Source organism: Propithecus coquereli, unplaced genomic scaffold (assembly GCF_000956105.1).
Source record: "Propithecus coquereli isolate 6110/MARCELLA unplaced genomic scaffold, Pcoq_1.0 Scaffold87, whole genome shotgun sequence".
Classification (NCBI taxonomy): domain Eukaryota; kingdom Metazoa; phylum Chordata; class Mammalia; order Primates; family Indriidae; genus Propithecus; species Propithecus coquereli.
In genome coordinates, this window is record NW_012154951.1 from 3,974,734 (window position 1) to 3,987,198 (window position 12,465).

Sequence of the window (12,465 nt, forward strand, 5' to 3'; positions counted from 1 at the left end):
TGGGGGCCTTGGTTACTTTTGTTTGTTCCTTTGAGACTTCTCTCCCAGGCTCGGCTTTATTGTTTTCAGATGGCAAAGATACTATTCAAATGGGTGCGGGACTTCTTATCCTCTCCTCCCCAGTCCTGCAGGCAACAATGTTCAGTCACTGACTGTCCTGCTCTTCAGTGTGGCTCCAACATGGAGATCATCAGAATCACTCAGGGAAATTAAAAAAAAAAAAAAAAAAAAATACAGCTTCCTAGGCTACATCCCAGAGTGGTGGAATCCAAAGGGAGAGGAGAAAATATATTTGCAACAAACTTCTGGGTGATTCTGACGCTGGAGCCACTGGCCTGGGAGGGGATGAGGCAAGTGCAGACTCACCTGGGCCCTGGCTTCTCACGTGTGCCTCCATGTGCAGCCTTAGGTCGGTTTCCCAGATGCCAGAGCAGTGCGGGTGAAGCCATGTGACTGGGCAGGTTACAGGGGGTTGGGTTGGTATCTGAAGCGGTCAGCATTCTGCACGACCAGGACTAAGGGCAGGCTGAGTTTGATTAAGGCTTGTTGGGGGTTCAGCTTTCCATTTTGAAAACTATAATCTACCCACTGACTAGAACAGTCTTGTGTATACACCTTCATTCATGGAATAAAAGTACTTGCAATAACTTTGTAACCTGCCAGGGTAGTCTCACTTCTCAGTTGTGGCTTTTCCACCCTGGTTACTCAGAGGCAGTTTCCATTTCTCCCAGATGCCTAAGGCAGTGAGTCAAACTGAACCGCAGCCAGAAACCCATCCCCAGTGGTTATTTTTACCTCTAACTAGGACTAATTTGTTATTTTAAAATCTTGCCTTGAACCCAAGTGACAGCTGGAGAGAAAGGCTACTGCCTGGTGACTTTGCTCCACCAACTGGCTCTTACTAGTTTGAAATACCGACTTGAACCACACAGGTCAGCACTGAAAGGGAAGGGGCAAAGGAATCTTTAAATATCCTGATCTCAAATGGATGTGTTTGCTCATCCCCACAATTAAAAGTTGTGAAAATGAGGCAGCAATTACATAGGAACACACAATGGGGAGGAATAAAATGCCAAACACCCCATCTTCTGCTCTGCTGCCCAGATTATAGTTAATTCAGGACCATCAGGGGAAGTTTTGGACCTTTTCTGCAGAAGGAGGTTCGTGCTTCTCATCACTTGCTTCTGTTCTTACTTTCTCTCTTCACAACCGTTGGCCCCCTAGACAGGGCTGAAGAGACACCCAAGCAGATTCACTTCATTTCTACTCTGTTCATTAATGGGAATGAGATTGATAAACTATCCTGTGGGCCTCCAGGGCCAAGAAACAAACAGAAAATAATAGGAGGACAAATTACAGTTCACTCGAAGGGCAAGGAATGCCTATAGCATGGCGGTCGACAGCCCAGGCTCCATTAGAAAGGGCCATTTGAACCCCAGCTCTGCCATGCTTACAAGCTGTGTGACCTGAACACGTCACTTAACCTCTCTGAAGCTGGGTAAAATAAGATCATCACACCGGATTGTTTTGAGGATTAAATGGAGTGTCATTCATGAGAGGTGCATAGCATAACAAATGTCTAATTAATAACAATAGTTAAGGTCAGGAAAATAGCTGCCTGCTAATAAATAGATGGGGCTGCCCTGTAGGGCCGTGAGTGTCATGCAACTAGAAGGATTCAAGAGAAGAAAAGGTTGCTACCTCTGAGGTTTCTAAGAAGGATTTCTGCATCCATTGAATAGCTGGATGGAATGAACTGTGCGATCCCAGCTCCTGGGGGAGGGGACCGACGATGAAGGGAAGATTGTGGGCCATACAGGCAGACATCTGGTTCTTGGCACAGAACCATATGTGTGCCACCAAAGCCGCCCATTGGACCCCATTTGGCCCCTGGAGTCTATTTTTACTCCTCTCATCTTACAGATCTATTTTGTTAATCTCCTTATATTTGCTGTTTTGACTTCCCAGCCAGCTTGCTAATCAGTTTGCCTATTTGACTCACAGGGTTTGCATTTGTCACTGGGACTTAAACACACACTTGTTTTGATTTCTTTTTGTAAAATTAGAAGCATTTGATGTAATGACTCTACCTAGACACAGCTGGTAAAGTGAGAAGAACGCTCAAGTTTGCACAGTTTAAACACAATGTAGACAATAATTAGAAATGCTATCTTTAGATGTTTAGGATAAGCTTTTTCTCAGAATTGCAATGAATTTTTTTCTGAGTGGGGCTTTTTAGTGCATATATACAGAAATACTAAAAACGTAAGAAAATAGAGCAAATCAGTGAGTGCTTTGGTCAACTTGAAAGACTGCAGGAAATAAACTAACTGATTTTAGATCTGCCTTTTTTGACTGAATACATAAAATCTTTACATTCTCCATATTTTTCATGACTACCATATGATCAAATAATTTTAGGTGACAGATTGCAACTGTAGCAACTGATAAGTTGCTACAATATGCTGGAAGTAATGCTCAGCCTATGCTTGGCCTACAGTGAGGGTGGTGAGGGAGAATGAAGCAAATAATAAAGATAATTAATCATCTATATCAGGAAAATTACCACATTTTTATTTCAGGTAACAAAAAAGATACAGTTATGATACACGGTGACCATAGAATCCAATAAAGCAAGGTCTGCAAATGAATAGGAGTTACTTCATTCTTTAAATAAAACTACAAAATAGCAGCTGGGTTTTTTTCTTTTTTTTAAAGCCAATTGTTTTAAATTTAATAGGCTATCACCGGCCTCTGCTAAGATCCCAAAATATATTCCTGAGCTCACATAGATTCCAGAAAGGCAAACTTTTCAGTGTTATGCAAACTTTGCCTCTGCATCCAAAACAATTCTCATTTAGTAAAGAGGTGATATGAAATGTAAGGCAGCACATCTGTATCTATCACTTTAAATTGCCTTCATGCCGTATCAACTTGTTTTGATTTGGTTTTTTGAGCAACCACAATATTGAGAGACAGGTCTTTCCTATTTTTTCTGTTTTTCATTTCTAAGTAGACTCACTACTGAGCTCCCAATTGCATCTCTTTGATCTATAAATTTTTCTCCGTTCAGAAAGACATCTGGAAAAAAAGAGAATGTATTAAAGTAGTGAGTTGGGGGCAATGCTTTGGCTTTTTGACTTCCTACCTGGAGCCGTCTGAAGTTACCCTCAGTAGTATTAAGGAGGAGGATTGTTCTAAATGGAGGCTTCCAGAATGAAAGCAGACGGAGAAGGTGCTCAAATAAAGACCATTTTCCAAAGAGGGCACCAAGTCATCCACAGGGTTTTCAGAAAACAATGAAGGCAGGAGAGCCTTCTGGTTTTTGGAGGTACATAAAACCAAGAGGAGCAAAAGGTGGGCTGTAATTTTAAAGAGACAAGCAAGAGAACTTCAACGAATGAGTAGCTGGTCTTTGAACCTCCTTAAAGAGGAGAAGGAACTTTTCATGCCATATTGTGAACTGGGGTGCAAATACTCCCAGTACCAACAACACATAAAATTTTACTCCAACACATGAAGAATAGCAGAACCCTTTCCTAGAACCTCTCATCGTGATGGTGGTGTGTGTTTGGGGTGAGGGCACAGAAGAGGATCAATGATGGGCAAACTAATTGGGCTTGCTCTAGACTGCCAACAGGGAGACCCCTCCTGCAGGCATTGTGCCTCCCAGCTAGAGAGGCTTCAGGGAATGGCTGTGGGAGCAGCAGGAGGTAGGGGGACGGGAGGGGAAGGTGGACAGAGGAGGCGTGGAAAGAGCTGGGGATGAGAAATGCCTGCTTTACAAAAGCCAATCCATTTCTGTGAGCCTTAATTAAAAGAAAGACAAACACTCACATGTAAAAATCCACACCTAAAGGCGCTCAGGTACAGAGCGATCACAAGAAAGGCAGAGCGTGCAAACAAGCTTTCATTAAGAGACCTGTCAGCTCTGTTTCATTTATCCAGACTGTTCTGCATTCTGCTGGCAACCCAGCTGGAAAAATAATGGAAGGACACACATGCTTGAGGAGGCAAACAAAGGTGGGAAAGTTCCACCTACAAAAGAGGACAGAAGCGGGTGGGGCGAGGTGGGGGGCAGAGGGATGAGATGGCATTTTTCTCAGCAAACACTTCCAAAGACATGATTTTGTTCTGGTAGTCGCCCTTTCAGAGTCTGCATGTCTAGGGATGCAGCCCCTCCCCAATTCAGAAGGGGAATCTTGAGGAACCTGAACAGATCATGGTAATACCACCTCCCTTCTTGCTAAGGATTGGTTTAGACATAGTTATGTGACAGGGTCACATAGGCCTGTGACGATTCTGACCAACGAAATGTGATAGGAACTGGGTTTCTTAAAACACACACACACACACATATGTGAGGAGAAACTTCCTTCTGCCTTTGGACATATGTGGGAACAAGTGCTGTCTGGAGCTGCAGCAGCCATCTTATCACTATGTGGGGGCAGCTGGTAAGGAGGCAGGTAGAACAGGAAGATGAAAACCCAGGTCCTGATGACTTTCTTGAATGAACCAGCCCGGAACGCCCTACTTCTGAAGTTCTTGTTATGCAATAGAATTCATTTCCCTATTGTTTAAGTTTCAGTAAGTGTGACTTGGAACTGAGAGTACCATGACTGGTGCAGGCTTATCTGGAAGAGTAGGGGACAGGATGCTGCACCCTTTCACGACGACCCCTAAAAAGACAAAGGACAATCACAAGTAATTGCCAAAATTCCCTTTAATGTCTGTGGAACAGAAGAACCATGCTGGATGGCGGTAGCAGAGGTGGGACAGTGTCACCTATGTCTATGGGGTGTTGTCATGATTACACCTGGGACAGGATCAACTCATTGGCTCCCATTCCATCTAATAACGCAGACCTTCTTGGCTGTCTGCACACACAGGGTTTAGGTTACCCCTCCCTGTGAACCCTGACCCCTGCCCTGAACCCCAGACTCTTTGGGATACACTGCAGTTTCCCTGATCCTGATGGAATGTGTTGAAGTTTTTGATAAACCCTGCTTTCCAGAAGGTGATGAATGGGCCCTGAAGATGTGCACATGTCTGTCTTTTTATTATTATTGTATTTAACTTGGCTGTATTTTCCTTTGGTAGCTCTGCCATCCTATGCGGTAGTGCTAAATATTTGCAAACAGTTAAGGCCCAGTCCAGCAGAAAAATTATTTCTGTGACTGCTGGTCTGTGCAAGCTCTGCAGCTGCAGAAGCGATTTCCCCTGAGGGGAAGCTGTGGGGGTGGGCCTCCAGGGTGGGGGGATAGGCTGGAATACAGAGGGAAGAGTGGAGCACGGGAGACCAGTGGACAGGGGCTGATGGCATGTCCTCCTCACCAGCAGCAACACAGCACTGACTCCAGCATGCTCCCGTTTTGCTAGATAGGGGTGGCCAAAGCAGCTGGAGGCCCACGCAGTGTGCACCTGACAAAGGACTGGGTCCTTCTGGGCTGCACTTTGCCCTCCTTCAGAGTGAGGCTGCACAACATCTGATGGGGCTTCCATTCTGCCAGCAGAGTGATGCGGGAGATGCAACCCCGCAGGGATGTGTCGGTCGGTGTAGGCTGGCCCCTCACATGCAGGTATCACACCCAAGATCGCGAGTCTGGTGTAAACATTGGATTTTTAAGATGAATTTTTAGTCTCTACCACTGTGGGAGCCTCTTTTTGTTCCTGCAGGAGGGGCTGTCAAAGGAGTGATTCAGGTTCTCAGAAGCATTCTGAGCTTTGGGATCTGGTATCAGGCTGTCCTGGGGAAATAAACTGAGTTCAGCTCAAAGAAAGGTCTATGGTTGGATGCTCTTTTAATTTTCTGCAGTGGCAGATGCCACCTAGAAAAGCTCATTTTTATTCCAAAGGAAAGAACCATATAGGATTGACCACGCCTTCCTTTCCCACCCTTAGACTTGGTTCCACAGTTCCCCTTAAAATGCTGTAATGAAGTTCTTTTGTTTTCCTCTCTCTTTCCTCTGTAGGTCCATGAGCTCTGTGTCTTGTCTTAAAAATCCCAGTACCTGTGAAGGGGTCGAGGTTTCTGGTGGTACAGGAAACTAGACTGGCCCTAAGCAGCTAGATCTCCCCCAGACCTGAAATGGCCATAACACCCTCCATGCAGGACAGGTTGAACGGAGAGAACTAGCATTTCCAGATTCTAACTCTCGTCTCATCTCAGAAACAAACAAACAAAAAATCACAGACCCCAATCGGGAGTCCCCTCCCCCTCTTTTACATACCCCCATCCCCGTCGCTGTGGATTTCAAACCAGAAGCCCCTAAGTGCCTTTCCGCCTGCCAGTCCACGCGTGACAGACAGTGCTGAGGGCAGGAAGCCAAGCGCCCCCACGCCGGCCGCCCTCCCTGCAGGGTGCAAGCTGCAGGGCCCTGGGCCCTCCAGACACGTTCTGCTCAGTTACACCTTCCCCTCCAGCCGCGAGCCTTTACCGAGACAGGAACCTGATTAAAACCCCATCGGTTCCTACCTCTTCCCACAATTTTGATCAGCAACATGAAGTGCTAATAGGAAAACATCTTGTCTCTGATAAAACAAATGCTGACAGAAAGACGGAGGCTGAAAACCGGCGCTAGGGTGGACGCTGTTCCCACGCGCGGCCACGCTCACGGCGGCGCATCTTCGGCAGAAAGAGATGACACCGAGAAGCCTGAGGCCCGCGTTTAATAAATCGGACTGCACTGGCATCCTCGGACTGTTCACAGTTTGCAGCGGGATCGGAGCGTTTTCGCACTTGCAGACTCGGAGGCGTTTCAGGGGAAAGCGGCTCGGGCGCGCTGCTCTGACACGTCGCTCCTCACCGTCCGGGGCTTTCAGCGTGTCATCACGTCGGATGCCTTTGCCCCTCATGTTTTCACTGTGCTCCTCGTGCCTGCGCCCTCTGGGATCCCCGTGCCGCCTCCCGGCGCGGAAGCCTCGGCCGCCGGCTGGCTGGGCTCAGAGGGGCCCGGCTGAGGCCCGGGGGGCTCCCCCTGCGAGGCCGGGCCTGGCGCGTTGGGCCTCCCGCTCCTCTGACCCTCCACGGGACTCTCTCTTCTGACCTCTTTCGGGTCTGCAGCTGCCTGTTCCTTTGTCAGTTTAATTATTTCCCTCCCAAGCTTGTTTACTTCTTCTTCCTCGGAAGGTACCCGGGGTAATGACGGATGAAAGAGCTTGCGTTGGTTCCTGAGGCTGAAATTTGCCTGGGAGTTGACAGCGGGTCTCCCAGCATCCTCGGGCGCTGTCAACGCCTCGGCAGCGGCACAACTTTCATCTCCTTCCTGCTTCTGAACCTCCCCTGAAAACAGAACGAGGACAGCATTACATCTCTGGCAGCCAGTCAGGCACCTCCCCTCTCCCGCCGCCCTCCCGCCCCGCGCGCTGGCACCGGGGCCTCCGGGAAAGGAGAACACTGCTGTGGGGTCCTGGCGCAGGGCACTGGAGCTGGGAGGGCGCACGGGACCCAGGTCAAAGAACCGAGCAAGCACTCTAGCGATTCCCGTGTCGTGAACGGAGGGCAAGGGCCACGTTCATATCCACCCTTCTCAGGTGCCTGGTTAGCTCGGGCCCACTGCCAAGGGCCCCACTGCTAACAGGGGCTCCAGGTACACATTAAATATTTAAACTGAGAACAAAGGTTTTGTTGGTTCTGCAGCGCAGGGAAGACCTGGGGCTCTTTAGTAATGAAAAAAGGTTCTGGCAGCCTTCAGGATGGGAAGCTGCACAGTCTGGGAGGGAGTCGGTGCCAACCCCCTCCCTCAAATTCTTCTGTATCAGCCTCATTCTTAATACTGACCCCTGATGTCCCCTCAACTTCCAATGAAACGTATGCAATCGCTCGCTCCCCCACTGAATTGCTGACCCTAAGCCCCTTCTCTACAGAACAGAGATTCTAGAGCTGCTCTAGAGGGGGATGGACGAGAAGCAGGAGCCCCGAGTGCTGGTATTTAGTCCCCGTTTCCAATCGCTTGCTTTGTGATCAGGGTGCTTGCCTGGCCTCTGTTTCTCAGATACAAATGAGGGACGGGGCTCTCTTATATTCCTTCCAGACCTAACAAGCAATGGTTGAACTTTTGACTAAATCTGCAGTATACTTTCTACAGCCTGTATTAATCATGGATAACTATGTATTACTCTCCTACGAGTTCACTGGCCTCAGTAAGCACTGTATCTGCAAAGGAGACTATTACTGGTGCTTACAATGAAATATGTGAATGTATAAATAAGTGAATTCAGCAAGCCTTGATTTTTAAAAAAATAACTATTCAGATCTGTTCAGCCAGGATAAGGTAGGTTAGTTCTTAACAGGTTTCTTGGATTCTCATCTCTTCCTGCACTAATCCAACCTGTTGGGAGAGGATCCTTCCCTAAAGCTGTGCCACCCCCAGTGGGGTTCGTGGACCAGCAGCATCACCTGGGGGCGTGTTAGACACGCAGGATCTCTGGCCCTACCCCAGAATGACTGGTTCAGAATCTGTACTTTAATAAGATCCCAGGCCATGTGGGTGCACACTACAGTTTGAGAAGCACCTCAGACTTGAAGCACAAATCTCACCATGCCTTTCCCCAGCTAGGAAACATTCAAAGGCTGCCTGTGCCTCAGGAACAAAGCCCAAGCTCATGACCTGGCATCCGAGGCCTTCCATGACCCAACATCCATCTACCTTTCTACCCGACATCACAAGTCCTCTGCTTGTTCCCTACACTCCGGCCACACTGAGCCCTTCATGGTGTCCTGCCCCTGGCCCCAGGGCCTTTGCTTAGGCGGGATTCCTCCACAACTATCATTCCCTTACCTATCCCAATGACCAACTTCAAGAGTCAGCTCTACCTCCGCCTCTTCCATGAAGCCTATTGGATTAAATCTGGCCAGAGGTAATAGCCCCAGTGTCCAAATTCCCATAGGCTGTCTAGACTTCCTAGGGAACTTAGTGTATTTTATTCTCCCCACTCAACTTGTTTTATATATATAGTTAGTTTATAACCACCTTAAGTATGAAATCTTGCCTGATTAGATTTTTAATCTTGTCAATGCTCTATAGTGGGGGCTCAGTAAATAGCTTATTAAATGTTTGATTATATGAGCATATACATAAATGCATGAATAAATGAATATGTTAGTATGTATCTTTAACTACCATTCATTAATACATGAAAGCAATCCTTGAATTTATGGTATTCATTTCAAGGTCTATGCAGGTTGCTATCTTGAAAGTTCTTAAGATGGTAGTTTTTGGGGAAAAGAAAGAGATTTCTAACTTGCACAAACATTTATCTACATCTAAGGTAGCTCAGGCAAGCAATCACATAATTTTCATACTAACAAATGAAAATTTTTATAGTGGTTATAGAGGGGACATGAGAAACAGTGAGTCAAAATGAGCATGTTTCTAGCATAGTGGGGAAGCTTTATTCAAAGGAGTAAATTATGGTACTTTCTGCAGCTAAATTTTTCATCAACGTGAGATGAATAAACTCCTTCTGGAAATTACTCTTATGAAATTACTTCTTCCAGGACACTTAATAGTATATTCTGGTGCCCCTGAAAAATTAATTAACCTTACTCGTAACAACCTAACCCCTAAACCATCTGCGGTGTGTTTTTACTGTGGGTCAGGTTAATCTTCTCTACCTTAATTTACATCTAAGTGAGGGTGGTCTAAATTACACTGGGGAATTGCAGTTGCTGGTACTTTGCCTTGTGCCATTTCTTTAGATGACATTCCGCTCATGTCCAAATGTATGAATCTCTTTTAAAATGGCAAAGCTCTGAGATTACCAGAGAGAACATTTTAACTTTTGAAGTGGGGGTGGGGTGGGGCAGGGAAGATAACCCTGCTGTCCTCATTATCGGCCAAAGCACAGCCACAATAAGGAGAAGAATGAACACAGGCTGTAATCCTATTGTTTGGTCCCTGTCAGGCATTTACTCGTTCTGAGAAAGTCTAGATTTTCATAGCCTCAAGACCTTAGAGATACAGGGGCCAGGATGTGGGACTGGATTATGGGTCAACAATAGGATTTATTAATACCAACCTACTTTCCCCTTTTGTTTTATCACAAAGATATTCAAAAAGTATACTCAAGTCATCATCAGGAGACTAAGAGAAGTTACTGAAAATGTCACAACTGTTGGGCTGTCACTAGGGCCTCTGGTTGCTTGCTGTGGGAGCAAAATCCTCCTTTAACTCTAAGATTCCAGAACGTTAACTCTTAAGCTGTGGTAGTTTTCTCTCTTCCTTTAAGAATAGACACCTAGCATTGCCATTTCTGTAAAAGACTTCTGAACTAGCCAATAGTAGGAAAATATTATTACAAATAATAGTAACTATTCTGTGCTGTTTTAGCAAACAGAATTATCATTAATACTTATTAATAACAATACATACATCAACAATGATGAGGCAATCAACTGATATAAATGCATTATGACACAAATAGTACGGAAAGAAAAAATATTTCCTCTGAAAGATGAAGACACAGTATGTCTTTGTATAAAAGATTGCTAATCCCCTAAAAATGTGTTTTCTTCCCCTCTGGCCCAAAGGGGACATTTGTCTTCCTTTGTTAACTGGTCTCTGATGAGCTTTGTCCTCCTAAGTGTGTGCTGCTTTCAGTTGGAATTAATCAGAGATGCAACAGTGATGAGGCCATCCCAGACGCTGACAGGCGCTACATAAACGCTTCCTTGTTCCCACCCAGCACCGGCGAAGGATGGGTTGGAACAATGAGAGCTAATGATGGAACTCTGGAAGCTATCATTTTGAATCACTCCATTACTTAAGCCGCCCTTGTGAAAATCAAGCTGGGCTCAGCTCCATGTCAGGTTAGCAGGCCCAGGCCCACCCCCAGGCTCAGCAAGCCCAGAATAGACAGAGGGCTCTGGATCTCCATGTGGACAATGCATGCAGGCATGGAACAACCATCTGCCAAGACATGTTCCAAACCACACAGTGGGCCACAGCGTGTTCCAGGTCAGCCTTGCACACAGCACACAGCCATGTGCTACTGGCTGGAAAGATCCAGTGTTGCTTCCTGGCCAGTGTGGAACTTATCAGAGTCAGGGGGCTCTCTTTAGGAATTCCCCCCAGTGTACTTGTGCAACCTTTCTGTTGAGATCCAAGACATGAGCTGACTTCCATTCTCACCACTCCACGTACTATGATGAGTGATTTGAACAGGCTTTGAAACACAGGATGCATGAACAAGTCTTGCTGAGACCAGCTCTGATGAGCAGAACTGCCCATCTGACCCAAAGATGCATGAAAAATAACACATAAGTTGTTGCTTTGAGTTCTAAATTTCAAGGTGGTCTGTTACACGAGAATAGCTAACTCACACAGCTGGTTAATCCATTTTGATAAGAACACAGTTTTTAGGTCAGGTAATCATAAAGTTAGAGAGGTAGGCTATGCAAGTTGCAGAGTTGAGATTTTAAGAGCAAGACAGTTGAGGGCCACTTGGGACTTTTGAGCAGGCTACAAACATGATGGCAAACAGTCCTCCAAAAGCTTTACCCTACAGTAGCAGGATGAAGATAGGAATGAGGCAAGGAGAGCCAGGAGGCAGGAAATCCAGGAGGGAAGCTCTGCCGACAAGATGTTGAGGGCCTGAGCCAAGCCAGAGGCGGGGGATACTGAGGTGCAAGAACTCTGTAGAAAGAACTGGGCACAGACCAGATGTGGATTAGGAAGGAAGGCTGACAGGGTTGATGGCTCTGAGGTTTCAAGCCTTAATAGGTGAGAGGGTGATGAAAAAGAGAAGAAGCAGGAAGCGTTGGTGATGTCACACTTGAGAAGCCCATAGAATATTTGGGGTGGAGGGGTGGAAGGGGGGAAGTTCAGGTTCTGGGAAATCTGGGGCTGTAACTCTGCAGATAGAGCCCAGTGAGGGGAAAATATTTTGAGAATATATTTATGAAGGTGATGATTAAAGATGTGGGTCTAGAGATGGAGAAGACAAGTAGATGTTCAAGGAAAGAACCTTGATACTCATACACTGGGTATATAAGCTATCGATTGCCATGTAACAAATTACTTTAAAAACTAGCAGCTTAAGACTCAGGAGTCTGGAACAGTTTAGCTGGGTGGTTCTAACTAATGGTCTCTCATGAGGTTCCCATCAAAATGTTGACCAGGGCTGCTGGCATCTCAAGGCTTGACTGGGGCTGGAGAATCTGCTTCCAAGATGGCTCACGTGGCTGACGGCTGGAGGCCTCAGTTCCACACCACATGAACAGCAAGCAGGGCTCCTGAGCATCCTCATGACATGGCAGCCAGCTTCCTCCAGAGTGAACACTCCAAGAGACACAGAGCCAGGCACGAGTCTCATGTCTTTTATGACCTAGCCTCAGAAGTCAAAACACTATCACCTCTGTTCCATTCTATTAATCACATGGACCGACCATGATACAATGTAGGAGAGGACTACACAAGGGTATGAATACCAAGGGGTAGGGATCACTTAGTGCCATCTTAGAAA

At 46.4% G+C, this 12,465-nt stretch overlaps 1 protein-coding gene across 2 annotated transcripts in view; it reads right to left on the reverse strand.

Moving 5' to 3' along the window:
• Positions 1–4,621: 4,621 nt before the first annotated feature.
• CCDC149 (coiled-coil domain containing 149) overlaps positions 4,622–12,465 on the reverse strand; it is a 99,669-nt gene continuing 91,825 nt past the window's right edge. The window contains exon 12 of one of the 2 annotated variants that reach the window (XM_012664205.1): positions 4,622–7,282. In XM_012664205.1, coding sequence (XP_012519659.1) covers positions 6,852–7,282 — 431 coding nt within the window. In that variant the 3' untranslated portion in view covers positions 4,622–6,851. The remainder of the gene's footprint in view (positions 7,283–12,465) is intronic. The other variant, XR_001138301.1, reaches the window with a different exon arrangement.